General features: G+C 33.1%; 1 protein-coding gene across 1 annotated transcript in view; it reads left to right on the top strand.

The window, feature by feature from the left end:
• LOC142320317 (uncharacterized) overlaps positions 1 to 21,210 on the top strand; it is a 523,747-nt gene that overhangs the window by 434,502 nt on the left and 68,035 nt on the right. Inside the window, exon 8 of the mRNA XM_075358024.1 lies at positions 3,560 to 3,745. Coding sequence (XP_075214139.1) covers positions 3,560 to 3,745 — 186 coding nt within the window. The remainder of the gene's footprint in view (positions 1 to 3,559; positions 3,746 to 21,210) is intronic.

Here is a 21,210-nt window from a genome sequence, read left to right as displayed (position 1 = left end):
TTCCATGTATCTCTTTTTCTTCCCACTTCCATAGCTTTTCTCAGTGCGCCACTGAAACATTTTTCAGAGAAATTTTACAGAGGCTCATAAGTTTTTTCTTGAAGATTAAGCGGTGTATACTTGTTAGCACTGATAACGGCGGCCTGTAAATTTCTCATTTCTTTTTGCGACTGAAAATTTGTCGGAGCGTCTGGATCTTCCTGTAGTGCGCATTTGCGATATCCATTATTCCTCGCCCTCGCCCGAGGTAGGTGAAATTTTTCGACGGATGAATCCCGGTGATGAACGAAATTTATGCTAGTCGTACTTGTTTTTCGGTTAATTTCTTCGAGCTCTGAGTAGCTACCCTTAACAACTTTGAACGAGAAGGCCAATAGTGGTATGGCGTACGTATTAGTAGCTGTCGCTTTATTATATAAGACCTCCCGCTTAGCTCAGTCTTATAGATTTATTTTAATCGGCTGTCATATTTATTGCACAGTTCCTGTTGAATTGAGCCATGATCCAGTTTAATTTAATTGACTGCTGCTATCGTAGGTATTTATAAGTTTTTCCCGCTCGCATATGCTCGATCGTTTCATCTCTATACAACGTATGTCGTTCCAGGTTTCCGTTGCGGCCTTTCACAATTCTTTGAGTTTCGCATTTATGTAATCCGAATGCCATTGTTATACTCCTACTTAAGATTTTCGTTAGCACAAGTAATGACGAGTTGATAAGCTTCCATATGCTTGCGGGATCTTCTTATTTAAGACGAATCCATTCGGTGTCGCATCGAGTGCTCTGAGTAGCGGATTCAGCGTCCAGCAGAACCGTAGAGGGCTGACGGAGTCACCTTGGAATATTCCCCTGCCGATATTAATATTGCGGTCGTGACCTTTCCTTGACTGGTAGTAATTTGCGGTGTTGTTTTCCAAGTATGCATGATTGCGTCAGGAAAATCCAGTATCTATTTTATAAATGCGTAAAACTTCGATATTCCACGTCTGTGGCACACTACCGATAGCTTTTCTATACTATATGTACACCGTTGCTGTTTACTTCGGGCGTAGTTCATTATGGGGGAGTCGATTACTATTATAGCACCTTGCAGCCTTGACTTCCTGCTCTGCATCCTTTCTGTTCCTCCGTTAATCCATTACTTCTGGCTAAATGATCGTTGATTTTTATTATTATTATTGTCATTATAATTGTGACGGACAGACTATTTCCTGCTAGCAATTACAGTTAATTCTTTTGACTTTGGCATAGCGGAAAGCTTAAGTTTTGTAAGTAAGAAATTTATGCAATTTTCACATTGTAAAATATACGGCATTTTTATATTGATGTATTTTATTGCTAAAATTAAAGTGAAATCTTTTGGATTAAACAAATAAGAATACAATATAGATAATATTATGTGTTGGGGGGGGGGGGGATTAAAATACGAGAATATTCTCAACGTATAGAAAGAACTATTCATTTCTAAACGTTTGAAAAACATTATTTCTCTACCAAAGTGAAATATAAAATGTACGGTACAAAATGTAAATTAAAGAAAGCTAATAGGACCTATGGAAATTAACATTGCATAATAAAATAATATTAATTTAATTCTTTAGATAAGGTTTCTAATTAAAACTTGTTTTACATATGACAATCTTTTAGAATAAACGAAGTATAAATTAAATTACAAACACGTTTTTCGATTTTATGTTTAAAAATTGTTTGTAAGATCTTTCTTTTATAATACACAATACTCTTATACAGGAGTTGGATTTTAATTGGCTGTATGTTTGTCTTTTATTTATTTATTTTTTTGGTTAATTTTTAAGCATTTTATTCAAGTCTATCGTTTCATTAAATTTAAGTATTTTTTGAAATTGTATTATATGGTAGGTTAATATAAAAGCACTTCAAAAAAAAAACAACAATTTCGTACTTTCATTTCTTATTTTTTTAGGAAAAAAATAATTTTAATTCTTTTCTATGAAATTTAACATAATTTTCGTATTTTTTCCCAAAATTAAAAAACAGAAAAATTTTTAATGACCGTATTTATAATAAAAATTTAACAAATTTACACATACCGAGTGTAGGCAAAAATATATATATATATCAAATTTTATGTTATTCAGGTTTATGGCTACAATAAAAATTATATAAGTATTAAATAACGCATACTCACCTCGATGTACATTTTCTGCACGTCAAATGTAATCAGTTAGCCAGTTAGAATTTTGATTAACAAAATTACAAATTGATTGCTGATATAGCTTTACAATATATAAAGTACCCCGGCTCAAGTCCAGTTAAAATTGAATTTCTTTTACTCGGCTTCGGATAGAATTTTATCAATGTTTACCGGTCACTGGGGTTTAATTATCATCGATTTTTCAGAAATGGTAATTCTGAGATTGAAAAAGACGTACTGTTTAATTGAACTTGGATAACTACTGTATTTAGTCTTTTGAGAGGAAGTACGAATATAATTATATATGTGTTAGGTGGTACTACTAAATCGATTATGGGCACCCTACATACAACACCACTTGTCACAGAAATTGATGTAACCACTCAGAAGAATAATAAACCCAGAATAACAACAAATGCTATTAAATTTTTTCCTTTGTCTTTTGCATTGAATCGAATATTCAGTTACACATCAGCATATACTGCGAAGTGTGTGATAGCTTATGCATGCGAAAAGCTTATATAAGCTAGGATATATCTTCCAAAATTTAGGCAATGTTTTTTCTCCTCTCCCCCTGGGCTGGATCCACGGTTAAGCATAATACAACCCAGGGGAGTGTCCATATATTGAAACAGGAATTCCCGCCTACCGGTTATATACGGCGTGACATGTCGGCCCGCCGGTCGGATCTTCCCCCTGTATCTGCCTCTAACTTCTGGAGTAACGTAATCTGGCTCGACTACGTCGTTCCTGGGCGCCACCCCAAAAACCAGGACTCAGTCTTTACACCAATGGCTCTAATGGGGACACCCCGAAAGAGGCAGCCCCGCTGAGATGCTACATAAAATTCAGGGTACTTAAATCAGTTTAAGCAAATACTACGTCTATTTACGTAAAAACACCGGTCGAAACATCTATATACCAATGGTTGTATCAAGAGAGAGGTGTGTAACGTTAAAACTATGAAAATGAAGGATTTTTGGTAGCTTAGTGCTTTTCATTATTCTTCACCATAATTCAAGGCGTAACCTTATCCTTTCCCTCAAGTTTCACTCAATTGGCTCAATTGGCTCAAAACCTGCTATTTGATAATCATCTGAAGGTACATAGTTAACCGATTGGCACTAAAGAATGATGATAAAGAAAAGGAACAAAAGTAGTGATCAAATGGCGACAAGGAAAATCTACAAAGGATGAAATTAGATGATGGAAACGAAGAGAAAATGACAAGGATGTTTGTAGAACCATTCTTTGAGGAAAGGATCCAGTTTGATCGTATAGTCAAACAATTTTTAAAAATTTTGCATGTTTTTAAATAAAATATCTTTAATTACTGTTGGAAAATTTTGGTATATTTTATAATTTTTATTTTTTTATTTATTACAGGCAACCGGCGATCGAGGAACATGTCAAAGAATTGCAGTTAGTCTACACTACTTGCACCTTGCTGCATGTTGTTGGTTTTTTACAAATTCGCTTCATATTTATTTGAGTTTAAGATCAGCATGTTACAAACCAAGAGTATTGCTTTATTGTGTAACATCTTGGCTTTTACCAATTCCTGTGATAATGGTAAGTTGTGTCTTATACGTATTTTTTTTATATCAGTTACAGTTAAATTTTAATGTACAAAAGTTTTGCTTAAAAATGGCAGATAACGATTACGTACATCTGGATAGATTGCCAGCACTTTTTGTTTAAGTTATAGGACTAAAGGTTTTAGGGGATTTTAAGTACAAGTTACAGTTTATACTCGTAATAAACAGTTGATAGATTTGTAGAACGATTTATCCTTACTTTCTCAGAAGTTGGAAAGATATTATTTAGCTGTCGTAATGGTTTACCATATACATAGGTATTATAAAAATTGTTTCATGAGCGATGCCATAAATTTTTTGAAAAAAATTTTGTGTAGAACAACGTTTGGTATTATTTATTGAACATCAAGATTTGTTAAGTAGTATGTTTGTTTCGTTTGTTTTATTACAATTCATGGTGAAACAATTTTATGAAGTATTTGAAGTAATTAAGCATTTATAAATTAATTATTTTTACAATTAAATAAGTGTTTCTGTAATATTAAAGTTTACTTTCATTCAATAAAACATCCTGAATTTTATAATGAATAAAAAACGGGCTTGTAAAAATTTTCCAAATATTTTTTGTTACGTTTGCGAGAATTCACCACGAAAAGTAGTATCGAATTTGCTGAAAACTGCTTACAAACATTATTTTGACTATCCCTTGGGAAACCAAATAAATTCTGAGCTCCACATGTAGCATGCATCAAGTTCTACGTTAAACTAACGCAGTCGTTAAAAGTAAAGAAGAGCATTTGCCTTTTGGCATTCCTATGATTTGACGAGAGCGTACTGACCATTATGATGACTGCTATTTTTGCTTAACAAATGTTACTGGTTTCAATTCAAATAGTAAAAGCAGTATTGCATACCCAAATGTTGGTTCAGGTATGAGACCAGTATTTCATGGTGCTGATTTACCGATTCCGATTGCTCCAACTTCTTGGGAACGTGTAATTTTTCTATCCTGTACGCTTAAAAAATCGTAACAGTTAAACATTAAAATCTAATAGTACTGAAAAGTTAGAGATAAAATTAATTTAAAAGGCTATGTCAAAATTAGAAATAAACAGTGTTTCATTTAATTTGTTTTTAAATTTTTACATCAAATAATAGAAGCCAAATAAAACAAAAAAATACTACCAATTATAAAGTAATTACAACTATTATACATAGTATAATAGAGTATATAATATATATATATATATATATATATATATATATATATAATTGTAGTCATTTATTTTATTTACTATATATATATATTTAACAACTTTAAAAATCATACTCTCACTCTCTCTGAGTGAGGGAGAGTGAGTGAGAGGGAAATTATAACCTTGATTTTTAAAGTGGGTATTTCAAGTTAATTTATTTTAATAATTTTACTCTTATTTTTATTTATACTACAAAAAAAAGCTTTCCCTAATAAAAAAAAATCTTTAAAAAGTGCAAAAATGTTGTATCCTAAAAAAATGATCCATTTTAACGATTTAAGTATTTGCTAATGTGGATTAAAAGTGTGTATTTTTATATACATAAATTTTATAACAGAATGACATCATGCTTTAGAAATATATCATCACTATAACAATCCAACACAGAGCAATAATGACAAAAGTAAATGAAAAATATTTTCAAAACCTTTGTATGGTAAATTATCATATTTAATTTGTATTTTAAAATTTTTCCCTTAAGGTTTCTAGAACTTTAATCAGGACCAAGAGATAAACTTCCTTTAGATAAAAGTGGAACTTTTTTTTTCTATCGAGTATTCAGTCATTTGATAAAAAATTGAGAAGTTTTTTTTAATTCAGTTGAAAAATTAATTTATGAGTTTTGCACATAAATAATTGAAGATTATGACAATACTTCTTACCGCACAATTTTTGTTTAAAAATGTAGAATATTTGGAACGTATATATCACTCTTTATAGCGCACACTCTACAGTTAATGATCCATTTAAATAAGATATTATTTTATTCGGTAAACTCAATGGGCCTTTATTTACAGTTATCTGCAGCAGTACTGAGGATAATTAAATATTTATAAATATTTAGAGCGTAGAAAAGCGGCAATTTTTCCTAGGCATTTTTTTGTTTTTGTTTTAGATGAGTCTGAGAAATGCCATTTACGCACCCACCATAAATGGGGGAGTGTCGGACTCGCACGGGTTCGGCTACATGTTATTAAGAGCCTATGCGTACCCGCACCCTACCGACTAAAACTCATATCTCACCGTTTCTCCTCCTCCACCGTCGGTCCTGCAGTTTAAGCATTGCTGCGGGCCCAGGAGTTGCCTTTAGGGTCCAGGGATCCAGAGTCCCCGTGCTTCATCATTGTCGCCGGAAAAGTGCAGACGCACGACGGCTCCACAGGTGGCTGTCCTTCGCCCCTTCTCCTTCAAGTCACTTTCTTCGCCTGAGTCTCAGGTCTTTTTTATGGAACTATGATTCCTTTCTGGATGATTTTCAGTCCTTTTAATGATCTGGGTCCTAAATCAGACCCTAAATCCCATTCTCTAGCTTCTGTCGCTTTAGTTTTCAGGATGCTAGTTGCTAGGTGTACTACCTTGTCCCATTCCGCTCTTCTGTCAACATGTATGGAACTGTTTCTTCCGGAGGAAGCCAGCTTAACCCGACATCTTGTCTGACCACATCCCACCGCTGGCATTGGTAGATGGTATCTTCAAGATCGCAGTACCTGCATAGAGGAGACGCTCTCCTGCTAAATCGTTGCAGGTATGCTTCAAATTCGCCATATCCAGAAAGGAACTGCGTTATATAGAAACCTACCTCAAACAGTCTTCTCTGCACCCATACATCTATTCTCGAAATTAATTTACGCTTCTATACACCAGTAGGTGAAGTGTTCTAGGCCTCCTGCCACTCGGCCAGAAGTAAGTATTTAGCCTCGGTCTTAGTCATACCAAGATAAACCCGCCAATGCAAGCAGCCGTACCGGGGGAATCCCAGAGATGACCTAAATTTCGTTTCACGAAACCGTGCGGTATGCGGCCTCAATGTTCAACGCAGCAGTCTTTGAAGAGATGATATTTTATCTACATTCCTTTTCTTTTCAAGGGCCTCTACGCACGCAGAGGGACGGCGTAAAATATGATAGAAGAATCCACTGTCAGTATTATACGTCGTCTAGAAGCAGGAGGACCTCTGTGGTTACGCATAAGCTTGCCGAGATTATCAACAACTGTCTCAGCACGTGCCAAGTTCTGCTGATGGTGGACTTTGAAATTTCGGCTCCTCTCCAACCACACGCCGAGGTACTTAACGCACCCCGACGTGGGAATACAGGTCCCAGCAATACTAATTTGCGTTTCTCGCTGTCTTCTTCTCCCGACCAACGCTGCTACGGTGCTTTTATTAGGTGCTAACTGTAGACCTCTCACCTCAAGCCAACAACTTCCCCGGACCGCATTATTGGCTACCTCTTCTACTTCTGCTAGGCTATAATTTAATTTAAATTTTTGCTAGGCTGCAATTCAAATTTTCTATTGTTTTTATTTAGTTTGAAATTAAAACCATAATTTTTCCCATTTTGTTTATTCATCACTGTTTATGATGTAGTTAATGTATTAAGGAATATATTTGTTTGCATAAACGATATTACAGAAGTCTTCTGGAAATAAACAAATTGTAACCATTCATTATTGGCTTTATCTCCAATTTACATAAACGGTCTCTACAAATGATTTACAATTTAAAGGCTGATTAACTGGAACAGTTTTAATATTCACAACTGCATTGTTTTTTTTTTGTATTTTTTAATTACATAATTAATTTAAATTACTTAATTTTACGTTGATTTTTGAGATTTAAAATTTAAACTACAGATTTTCTAGTTTTATTTATTTCCATTTTTCTCCAACTTAAGTTCAGTACTTATAATATTTTAAAATGTAATATACGTCGTGAAAGAGCAGCTGTGGAGAGATACAACTGTTGTATTTTCTCGGTTTGGGCTGAATATTTTAAAGGTCTTTTTCTTACATCTTGCCTCATGGTTTCACTTTACTGCGTAGTTACCAGTTCGTGAATTTATATACTGTGTATATAAATATATTTATGTGTGTATGTTTGGCTCCACTACCAAAAATAATATTTTCAAATAATATTTTTATTTACTCTTAAGATGACTAACCAACAATTAAATTAATATAGAATGAATTTTATGTGTAACATAACATTGCATTATATATACACTTACACTATGCATTATACACTTTTAATATCTTTACATTAAAACCCCTTCCATTTGTTTGGAATGGTTAAATCTTCAACAATTAACGCTATATCAAAAAACTGCCTAAATATTCATATACAAAAATTTAAACACCTTAAGAATCTAATTATGGCTTTCCTTCTTGCCCCCCCCGCACGTCCATCGCTCATAACATAAAAAAGAAAGGCCATTATTACAATACTGAAATGAACAATTTAAATATGTATTAATATCAAAGAATCCACATTCGTAAATTGATACTTAATATTACAAAACCTGCAATATCTGATCTGTTATTAATTTATCTTAAAGACATTTATGTAAATTATTTTCAGCTCTATTCGTCTACTACCATTACTTTCCCTTACCAAAACCAAAATTTTGTTTCTCTTCAAATACATATTTCTATACAGCATTAATTTCATAAAGTCTTTGCCGGTGATCATTATCCCTGCATAGTACACTTATTATTCTAAATGAATGCTTTAAACTTATATATATATATATGAACCAAAAAATTATAATTTTGATTGATGTGTAGCCAGAATTTAGTTTTTCATTGTTTTTGGCTTGACAAAACCTTGTAGTTTTAGTAAAATATTTGAATCTATGTAACATTATACAATACATTTTTGTATTGGTTGGACACCTTAACAGAAAACAAAGGTGATATTTGAAAATATTTTCGGATTTTAATTTTTATATATATTACTAAACATTTTTTTTAAATCGCGCAAAAAAATTAAATAAGTTAAGCATAGGTTGATTATTTATATGTACCCTTAGTATTGATAAAATTGATACTTAAATTTTTACGGTTTATTTTGTGATAATATCGATTAATAATCACAACTGAGTTAATAATTTTAACAGCTCACCTAAAATAAACGTACATAAATATAGAGAAAAAAACTTGTAATGACAAAAGGAATAACTAACTACAGCAAAAATAAAAAAAACATGACTTTTACAAAAATATTTATATGGTGGAAAACGTTTGAAATTTACATTATATGTGTTCTTCAGAGGTTTGTATTATTCATCTTTTTTTTTTTATTTCATAATGTTTTTGTCATAAGAACATTCACTAAAGTTAATACAATGAATTTTTTTTTTGGTTGTGATTATAAAAATGAGAAGAAAGGATTCTTTGATTTTTCTCATGATATCGAGATTCTATTGACTGAAGTTGGTTCTTCGACGATAGAGTTAAAAAGTAACAAAATTGCATTTTACTATCCACTTCTATCAAACCAGACACAAAACTCTTTTCATGTAACTCAATACAATACTTCGGTTTGCGAGAAAAGGCTTTATTGTGCTTCCATTTTCAATTTTTCATAAATTACTGAACCATTTAAAAAATTTCCCAATTTATTTAAAATAAAATGATTTTCTTTTCAATATTCGTGAAACAATATTGCATTAATGAATGTTTAATAAATAATGATGTTTGTTTAATAAAATTAATTAAAGATATAAAAAAAATTCGAACTTTTTCCGTTTAACGTGAACAAAATTTTTAGCTCAAATAATTTTCATTAACGTTATTTTAAACATAAAATCTTACATTACTATTTATTTTACTTGTTTTCCTTTGATTTATATTTATAATACTCTACATCAAATTTTCTTAAATCGAATTTTATTTTCTGCATTTATATTTTAAATAATTAATGAAAACTTTAACCAATTATATAATTTATTTTATAAATAGTTGTGCTTTATATTATGCTGCTCTGACCAAAGTTTTACCGCGGTCTCCCTTCATCCTGATAAGTAAATATGTGGGCTGTTCGTTATTTATCAGTGGTTACCTACCCATTCCTGACGTGATCGATATAATAAAATATTATGGTATAATATATTACGATATAATATTATGTACCGTTCAAAATAAAAAAATTATTTATTTAGTTAATACAGGGTCATTCACGGAAACGGATGTTTTTAAAATAATCATAAAAAATTGAATATTTACTTTAAAAAGTTTTATTGGTACTGAAACACTTGTTAAATCAAAGCATTTGTTACTTACTCATGAACGAAAAATTATGTCCGGCAAGTGATGTCCTTTTTGGGCAATACATTGTTGTAGCCTTTCACGGTAACTGGCCTCAATTCTTTGCAGCATGTCTACATCAATCTGGGTGACGTGATGACGAATTGCGATCCTCCAATGTACGCGGTTTATTGCCGTACACACGCGATTTCAGAAACCCCCACAGAAAAAAATCACAACTACTCAAGTCGGGGGACCGAGGGAGCCAAGGAATGTCGCCGAATCTGGAAACGATCCGTCCCGGAAACAAGTTACGGAGAACAGCCATCGTTGCCCTCGCTGTGTGCGCTGTAGCTCCATCCTGCTGGAATAACACATTTTGAAAATCGATTCCCCGGTTTCGTAACTCAGGGTGAAAATCGTATTCAACATCGCAATGTAACGATCAGCTGTTACAGTTACGGCAGCGTCATTTTCTTCAAAAAAATATGGTCCAATAACACCGACCTTTCCTATTGCACACCTGACAGTCACCTTTGGGCTATGAAGTGGTCTCTCGTGAAGTTGATATGAGTTTCTTTCTGCCCAATACCGGCAATTTTGTTTGTTGACGAAACCATTCGGATGAAAATGGGCTTCTTCACTCATTAACAATAACAAATTTTCATTTTCTTCAAAAATGGTAAGCATTTGTCGACAAAATTGTAATCGCTGCGTGAAATCTTGCTCGTTTAATTCCTGCACGACGGCTATCTTGTAAGGATGGAAATGCAAGTCTGTATGCAGAATTCGTCTTACCGTACTTGTGCTCATTTGAAGCGCTGCTGAATGCCTCTGAATAGAGCGGCGTGGGCTTTTGACAATGGCTTCCCTTACTCGTTCGATGTTCTCCGGAGAGCTAGCAGTTCGTCGGGGACCCGGTGGTTTTTTTTTCAGTATTGAACCACTTGTTCGAAGGTTGTTTACCCATCGCAATATTGTGTTACGAGAAGGGACACTTGCATTACGATGGATATTAAACTGACGGCGGAAATCTCGCTGAACAGCAGTTACGGATTCGTCATTTCGCACAAAACTGTCATACGCGTACAGGCATTGGTCTAGCGTCCACGGATCCATCTCAACGACTAAAATGTAAATGCTATGAACAAAGGAAACGTGAGACACCAGCCACGTGCCCCTCCCACCACGAACGCCCGAGTACAACCCACTTCAAAAACATCCGGTTCCCGTGAATGACTCTGTACATGCATGCGCAAAGAAAGAGAATATATCAATCAGTCCTTTTCTCAAGAGTTTTTGCTCTCTACTGATTTAGCTACAGGTTGTTAAAAACAAAATTCATACTTATGTATAATGTGACTAAGCAAACCCTTTATCTAGACGAGGAAGTAACACTAGTTCTGTGTGTTATGTATAAAGAGAGAGAGGTATTTTTATAAATCGTGGTACACTCACTTTTACTGCACGTATAAAGTTAGCTTATAACTTAAAGGTTAACATGCTTCATAGACCACAAAAAGTATTGTAATAAATATAACCTAGGGAAAATATCTGCCAAACTAAATTTTTTTAAAAACTTACATTTAATAAATTGTATCTAGCAAAATATCATTATATGTAAAAAAACCTATATATATAGGTTTTTATATCTATATATATATAGGTCTGTGTGTGTGTGTGTGTGTGTGTGTGTGTGTGTGTGTGTGTGTGTGTGTGTGTGTGTGTGTGTGTGTGTGTGTGTGTGTGTGTGTGTGTGTGTATTATTTTCATGGTATTAACAGTTAGCCTTATTATTATTATTATTATTATTATCACATTTTATCACTTTTAAATGTAGCACGTAGTAGAACGATTTTGGGATGAAAATACATAAACAATATTTATTTCTACGTTCAAAAACAGAGTAAATAAAATTAATTATAAAAGATGTAATTATGTAGGATATATCTAAAAGTCATAAGTAAAATATCTTAATAAATTATTAAATATTTACAATGGAATAAAATTGAAAGATATCGTGAGTAAAAATTATGTAATAATAAATTTCCCAGGAGAAGATACTGTACTAGTCAAGTAGACTCATATAAACAAATTTACTTCTAATAGCTAGTTTGCCAGTTATTTTAGAAGTATCACTAATAGGTTACATTGTTAAATATTAGTAAAATATGTTAGCAGCGGCCGTAGCCGAGCTAAAATGTTCATACACGATTTTTTTTTGTCTTCAGTCATTTGACTGGTTTGATGCAGCTCTCCAAGATTCCCTATCTAGTGCTAGTCGTTTCATTTCAGTATACCCTCTACATCCTACATCCCTAACAATTTGTTTTACATATTCCAAACGTGGCCTGCCTACACGATTTTTCCCTTGTACCTGTCCTTCCAATATTAAAGCGACTATTCCAGGATGCCTTGTATATGGCCTATAAGTCTGTTTCTTCTTTTAACTATATTTTTCCAAATGCTTCTTTCTTCATCTATTTGCCGCAATACCTCTTCATTTGTCACTTTATCCACCCATCTGATTTTTAACATTCTCCTATAGCACCACATTTCAAAAGTTTCTAATCTTTTCTTCTCAGATACTCCGATTGTCCAAGTTTCACTTCCATATAAAGCGACGCTCCAAACATACACTTTCAAAAATCTTTTCCTGACATTTAAATTAATTTTTGATGTAAACAAATTATATTTGTTACTGAAGGCTCGTTTAGCTTGTGCTATTCGGCATTTTATATCGCTCCTGCTTCGTCCATCTTTAGTTCTACTTCCCAAACAACAAAATTCTTCTACCTCCATAATCTTTTCTCCTCCTATTTTCACATTCAGTGGTCCATCTTTGTTATTTCTACTACATTTCATTACTTTTGTTTTGTTCTTGTTTATTTTCATGCGATATTTCTTGCGTAGGACTTCATCTATACCGTTCATTGTTTCTTCTAAATCCTTTTTACTCTCGGCTAGAATTACTATATCATCAGCAAATCGTAGCATCTTTATCTTTTCACCTTGTACTGTTACTCCGAATCTAAATTGTTCTTTAACATCATTAACTGCTAGTTCCATGTAAAGATTAAAAAGTAACGGAGATAGGGTACATCCTTGTCGGACTCCCTTTCTTATTAAGGCTTCTTTCTTATGTTCTTCAATTATTACTGTTGCTGTTTGGTTCCTGTACATGTTAGCAATTGTTCTTCTATCTCTGTACTTGAACCCTAATTTTTGTTAAATGCTGAACATTTTATTCCAGTCTACGTTATCGAATGCCTTTTCTAGGTCTATAAACGCCAAGTATGTTGGTTTGTTTTTCTTTAATCTTCCTTCTACTATTAATCTGAGGCCTAAAATTGCTTCCCTTGTCCCTATACTTTTCCTGAAAGTATAGGGACAAGGGAAGCTCGTGTATAACATGATATATACACGATATATCAAGTTATTATTGATAAAAATATCAAAGAATAAATTGGTATGTTAATTAACATCCCATTCAATTTATTTATTTAATTTTTTTTTCAAAAATAAAATAGAGACTTTAATTATCAGCTAGTTTAAAATAATTATAACCTTCTTTTTCAGTTCCAGTAACAAAGAACTAATCTGTTACGGTTGAAAGTGTTAGGAATAATTAATGTGATTCTCCCAATTTAATGAAAATCTTTAATTAGCGTCAATTAACATTTTTCAGTCCAGCGGTAGAAGATGTAGAATGCGTACTGCGTATTTTAATGCATGTATATTACGTGTACGTGAGAATGAGCAATTACACCATTATTAAACCGATCTGGTAATTTGACAAAAAAAAGTTGATTAGAATGAAATGGAAAATGGTAATCTGCAATTCAAATTTAACGAATTAATAATGAATAAAAAAATGTATTCCCACTGAACAATTTAAAATACGTTTAAATTGCTAAAACCTTATTAGTATTAATAATAATTAAATATTTAATGGTGTTTGCAATTATAATTTTATGTTTAAATTGCTATTATGCATTAAAAAAAATTTTACTATATTTATTATTTTTTAAATAAGCTATTAAAAAAAATTGATCGCTATAGGCCCTGTTCTAAACAATTCTATTTTAATCGCTGCAGTTTAATTAGTTTAATGAATGAACCAAAGATTTTTTTTTTTTTACGAAAATAAAATTCATAAATAAATAGAAAGTTTTAATTGCAAATTAAGAAAAGAAAGTACTATTATCTGCTTAATTAAACTAACAATAGAAAAGTGTTGGGAATGAAAATTAATTAACCAATTACGTTTTTTTTAACTATTCTATTAAGTTAATCGGTTTTTCTTTATACATTTTCTTATTCTTTCCTTACATGATAACGTTATCCAACATTATATTTTAATTTTATAAAATATAAGAAAAGAAAAGAAATCCAACTAAAATATATTAAAAATATTACAAATAATAAAATATTGTTTTTTTTTTTTGTTTTACGTCAGTGCAGGATAAATTATCTGTTATATTATAATTTTAAAAAAGGTGATGGTTGGTTCAGGTGTATTTCAATCAAGTAAAATACTCAAAGGCTTTTCTGTTCAAAGGAAGTGTTGTTATTGGCTCCGTAGCATTAACTAAGTTCGCATACTAATTACCGCTTACATTAAAGGAAGTAATTAGTTTTTCATCTACCGCGGAATAATAAAATACTTGCAAACTTTATTCACATCTTATTCCTTGTTATATATTACTTCATCTAAATTGTTAACATATTTCTTTCATTTTTCTGTGATTAATTTATTTTTAATTATTTCTATTTATTTTGTTTTTAATTAAATTAATCTTTTTAAATTATATTTTAAAAACAGTTAAATTTTCAAAAAAAAACCGTAATATTACTTTCCATAAAGCACATTAAAAGTTACTTACTCGTATATTCAGCACTTCTACTTAGTGAGGGATTGTAATCTACGAGTATATGATCTCCTCTTTAATACTATAAAAATTTTCGTTAACTTTTTTTTTTGCATAATCTGCCCATTTTTTTTATTTTATTTCTGACACATATAACGTGCATTTGATATTATATCTGATACGCATCTGAGTATAATTCAAAGTTACTTTCTTTGAAAAGAATAATTTTCACTATGAAATCAGTAAAAATTTTAATTTTAACGCTAAATATTAACTTTGGTGCACTTCGGTAGGCTTGGCGTACTAATGCAACAAAATATTAGGCTGATGTTAAAACTAACTATATAGGCGTATTGACTAACTACGTCCATTTTTAACGCTTCCCAGTAAGAAGGCGAATGATGCTTATTCTAGAAAATAAATAACCTGTTTGTTATTTGCAGAAAAGTTTTTCAGTCAGTTCAAAAATTACAATGTATGGAACGTAAGAACAACAAAAATAAATTACAATAAATGGAATCTGTTCATTTGTTAAAGGAAATCTATTTTACAAAAAGGTCGTATTTTCTTTCATATTTGCTGCATCAACCAAAATGTTTTTTTACATCAATCAGAATATTAACAAAACTACTGCCCTAATAAAATACGCAAATGAAATACTATAAATCAGAAAAAAACGTCAAAAAACTGCCTTGAACCGATAAATTTGAAACTTAGGTGTCAAAAATACTTTATATATATATATATATATATATATATATATAAGAATAAATAACTAGATATATTAACAGTAATATATCATTACAAATTCAAGTTTCATACCAAACCGAACGAAAAACCAAAATTATTTACGAAAATTAAAACAACAGAAAAATAACCTTTACTAGAATTATTTTTAAAAAAATATATTTTTTTTAATGATGGGGATATTGAATTTGTTAGCTTTTACCCTACAGAGATCCAAGATAGGCGGGTTGCGATTTTGTTTCTAAATAATTTTTTTTTAAAATGGCTTTACAAAAGATCTTACGTAAGACTTTCTTCAAAGCCTTGGTAAATAATGTTATTAATTAAGTTTGAATTACGGTTTGGGAAGTCTTGAAGTACATAGTCAAAAACTAGACTGAGTTAAATCATTTTCAGTTTATATTTAATGAGTTTATCAAAAGTAATGTGACAAGTTATCTTTCGTTTAGTATTGTTGTTGACTGTTACGGATATTTGCTTCGGTTAAACGAAAATAGCTGATCGAAAAGCGTGTTCAAGTATTGTTTAACTCCGATTATATTCGGAAACCGGTTTATTAAAATCGATTTGGCTTTTAGTATTTATCATTTACACATTCTTTGTTTTTTGGTTTTTCCTACTTTCTGCAACGTAACGTGTGATAATAAAAAAATAATGAAAAACTTATGTTTTCTCAACCGTGTTGTGTACTTTTGTTTTAGATGTAATTTTTGCATGTACTGGCAACACAATAGTGTGTGTGTGTGTGTGTGTGTGTGTGTGTGTGTGTGTGTGTGTGTGTGTGTGTGTGTGTGTGTGTGTGTGTGTGAGGGACTCTTTTTGTTTCCAGAGTCTTTTTTCTATTTCTAGATTAGTGAATTTGGATATCTTTTTGCTGTATTTGGTTTGGATTTATTTGTGGAAGGTTTGTGTCGTTGAGGATAGTAACGTCGATTAGATAAGTGATTTTTTATTTTTCTCCCTACATCCCTGAACTGGATCTACAATCAAGCATGACTCGGTCCAGGGGCGTGTCCTTGCGACTCTAATGGGCCTCCCCGCCTACCGGCAGTAGGTCCGATATGGCAGGTCGGCCCACCGGTTCTGGATCTTCTTATTTCAATTTATCAACCTCTAACTTCAGAGGCAAGGGTAACCGGGCCCATCTTTGCCGTCCCCCCACGATTCCTACTCGGACTTCAGTCTGCCCCCCTTCATTATCTGTAAATCCTTTTCTTTCGTCTTTAGGATGTCTGCAATTAGATTTTCCTTGTTTAGCCACTTCCCTAAAATTTCCTTAAATCATTTAGTCCTTTCTTTTTTGGATTGAAAGGTGATGTCTGGTCTACTGGTGAAGATTTTTTTATCCGTATAAATTATCCCAGAAGTTTATATTTAGTAATTTCGAATGTGAATTTCGGTGTGTACTTGTGGTAGGGGATCTGTGTTTCGATGAATTTGAATGTTGTGGCTAGTGGTAGATGTACTACTGTAGCTACTGCGTTATACATGGCTGTATATTCGGTTCCGGCTAGATATCTACATCCACCTGTGATGTGTTCCAGTGTTGATGTGTTTCCTTTTATTGATGGTATCTGCTGCTTGTGTCATTTGTGACCAGTGGTTGCCGATTATGTACTTTAATTATTTTTTATTTTTTTTATTTTTTCTTTCCATAGCGGAGGAAAAAGTTCTGCCAGCCGCCGTCAGGCCCGCACTGACCGCAGAGCGGGGCTCTCACCCGCTAAAAAACCTCCCCTTCTACTATGCAGGGGCCGGATCTAAGCCATATGGTATGTACAGCTCCTGCATGATCACCCAGGCACTCCACTATCCGAATCGGTGTGGCCGGAAGGCGTCCCCAGGGGACGATCGACGAGCGACGACTCCGAGGAGCCCCCGCCGCCCACCCCAGAAGCTGACCTCCCTTGATCACCCGTCATCGAACTCCAAGCCTCCATAGATTCGCATCAACTCAGCCTGCCTTCGCCTCTCTTCATTGGCCTTCTCTCGTATCATTGATGCGATCGTAGTCGAGACACACTCCCACTTGTTGCTACTGCTGAGCATTATCTCGATTATATTGTTGGCCCCCTCCACACCCTGACTCTCGAGCACTAAGCGGAAGTTGCGCCATCTAGGGCAAAAAAATACTACATGCTCTGCTGTATCCAGTCCGCCGCAATCCTGACAGCGACTTGTATGGCATCTGCCCATCCTGCACAGGTAGTCTCGAAAACATCCATGTCCAGACAGGAACTGGGTGAATTCATAGCCTGGATTACCATGCTTTCGCTCTACCCAGTTCCTGACGTCTCGTATGAGCCCATAGGTCCACCTTCCTTTGTCCGAATCTCGCCACCTGTCACGCCAAGCCATGTAGAGACCTTCAATTGCCTCCTTTCTGTCCCCTCCATTCACTATTGCAGCTCTCATTTGCGCTTGTAAGTCTATGGGCGGTACTCCAGCTATAACCGAAGCCGCCTCGGCGCTGATCGTACGATACCCTGCGATGACACGTATGTTCAGCCTACGTTGTTGCATAACCAAACGCCTCACGTTCCTTGCCCTCGACAACGCTCCCAGCCATACAGGAACTCCATATAACATCACAGAAGAGTACACACTGGCCAACAGTTTCCTCATACCCGTAAGAGGACCGCCCTTATTTCTCATCATGTTGCTGAACGCCTTCACACATTTTTTATTATTATTATTAATCAAGTAAAAAGTAAATACAAATTATCAATTTAGTTTTACCGAAATTTAATCCTCTGGTTTTGACGTATCGGAAATTTCATTGAAAAAATTTTATTTTATTTAAAAGTGTTCTATGTTTTATAATTACAACAAAATTAAATGAACATTACGGGGATTAAAGAAGTCTAGTCTAGCAACGTATGAAACTGAAAAGTAACACGTTCAAGACGATACATGCTAAACAGTCATGAAAAATTCCCTTATTAAAAAATAAAAGATTTTTTTCACAACTTTTTCAATAATGGAATTATCAAAGTTTTTTTTTATATATTGTAACGTTATAGCAACTTCACAATCTGTTCAATAAGAGTATTGAACCATAAGTAAATAAGATCTGTTTCAACCAACATTAACTAGTCACAGACCCAGTGGTTTGTGACCTAATAATAATAACGAAATTTAAAAAATGAAATAGAAGAGTACTCCGTAAGGCCTGACTATATAATCACCTAATTGAAACGATAAACCAAATCAAGAATATTATTTCTCATCTCTAGATAGGGAATCTTGGAGAGCTGCATCAAACCAGTCAAATGACTGAAGACAAAAAAAAAAAATTTCTCATCAATCTTGAAAAAATACTGATTGTGGTATCCAATAAATTGGCTGCCGTATAATGTGGGTGCCGATCTAAACGATTTTGATATTGTAGGCTGGCCAGAGAGATTTCCTGTCGAACGGTGTGTAATTTAAAATCATTATATATGAGATTATTGCTTATGTACCAGGGTATGTTTAGCATTTTTTGCAATTTTTTTGTCTGGTAGCATTCAAGTATGTCAATATTATAATTGCCTGCTGTACACCACAATTCAAGTCCGTAAGTCCAAATAGGCTTCAAAATGGATTTATACATCAATAATTTATTTTCTATTGAAAGCCGAGATCTATGGCGTATTGGCCAGTACATGTTTTTAAACTTAAGGTCCAACTGTATCCGCTTAGATTTGATATGTTTTGCCCATATAAGTTGTCGGTCAAGATGAAAACCTAAATATTTATAGTCATGAGAGCTTGGAATTGGAACATTGAAGATAGAAACAGTTGGATAGTGTTCCTTTCGAAGGGTGAACGTGAAGTGCTTCCATGTCAAGTGTTTAACGTTTTCGCATGATATCATTCACTTCCTACAATGTTTTCAAGACTAAATTTGTTAGATATAGGAACTGTAAAGGTAAATTGACTGGCTGATTGAACGCGAGTATTAGCTTCTGTATAACGTATTCGTTGGCGTTTTTTCCCCACCGGAATTTCGTCGGTCTACCAGCTGACCTTTTCGGTTTGCATGCAAGTTGTTGTGTGGCAGGGAAGGTTTGTCTGAGTAAAGTCTGTTATGTTACCCTCACGTTCTGTTCCTGAAACATCACTCATGTTGTCGACAATGCCATCTCTAATTGACTTACGCTGCGCCGGTTTTCTAGTGTCCCTGCCACTAGCCGGCCTAAAATGTTTAGGCAGGGAGACTAGAAAACCGGCTGCGCCGGTTTTCTGGGCAGGGACAGTTTCTAGTGGGCTGCGCAGCCGGTTTTCTAGTCTCCCTGCCCAATCATTTTAGGCCGCGTATTCCGTTACTTGATAGGGTAGGGTTCACATGAGGTATATGTTGTTACTTACATTTGATGACCCGCCTTTGATATGAGTAACAGTTTGTAGATGGTCGATAGCAACACCCTATTGAAATAAATAACATTATTTTAAATGAAACACTTAAAAAACTAAAAATAAACTAAGAAGAACACAAAACAAAACACGAAAATAATACAAAACATAACACGAACAAGAACACGGAAACTAAAACACACCAAAAACGAAAACTTATTAAGAACCAGAATAAAAACACGGCTGCACTGGTACACATCAGCTGCTTTTATTATCAAAGTAAGAAAGAAATATTACATCTATTTTGCTATATATATAGAAAGTTTGACTGCAATTTATTTTTATAATAATCTTTAGCAATACCTTTGTTTGTTAACTTTACTTTAGCTAGCTTTAAATTTATTTTATGTATTTGTGACGTACTTTATATTAATAAATGACAGGTACGTAGGAGTTTACAAATTGTACTATTTTAATAAAATTTATTACTTAAAATACGAAACTCGCTTTTTAGTTTTTAACAAAGCAATAAAACTTTCTTGAAATTCGAATAAACATATGGTAGATTTAGTATGAAATATTTTATAATAATAACAGTAATATATGAATGGTGTACTATTTCAGAAGAGTTATTGAAACATAAGTAAAAAAGTTATGTGGAAGAAGAGAATGAAAAATGGCTGCATCTGGAAATGAAAGGAAACAATGTGATTATTTGTAGGGCTGACAGCAGTCGAAGCAAGAAGAAACTAAAAACAGAGATAGAGGAAGGTTTTCTGAAAATCATAAGTCACTGAAAGGCGAGACGCCAAATTGAAACTAATTTGAACTCTAGAGGCACATAACCTTCGTGTCGACAATCTGACGCTATTGCGACATGTTGAAATGAATTTATACTCCTGAAGAGTTTGAACTCAAACGGGGCAAAATTTTTTCCAACAATTTAAAATAAGTAAACTATAACTTTATTGATAAGTCTCCATGTATTGATGCTATAAATTCATTATTATTTAATATAATTACCGCTATTCATACTATTTATATAATAACCCTACCTACAACTGTAATCAAAATTTTAAGTATTTATAAAATGAATTAAACATACCTCCAAAATTGCTTTAATACAAAAAACGTACTATTATTGTAATATTAAACCTTATAATAATTCTGAATACAGTTTAAACATTTTTAAATAAAAGAGCTTCATTTGTAGTAGGAGATAAATAAAAATGTTAATAAATAATATTAATTTATAAAATATT

The sequence above is a fragment of the Lycorma delicatula genome, chromosome 2 (assembly GCF_047948215.1).
Source record: "Lycorma delicatula isolate Av1 chromosome 2, ASM4794821v1, whole genome shotgun sequence".
Taxonomy (NCBI): Eukaryota; Metazoa; Arthropoda; class Insecta; order Hemiptera; family Fulgoridae; genus Lycorma; species Lycorma delicatula.
Note: the sequence above shows the minus strand (reverse complement) of the source record. Positions and strands in the feature narration are given on the sequence as shown.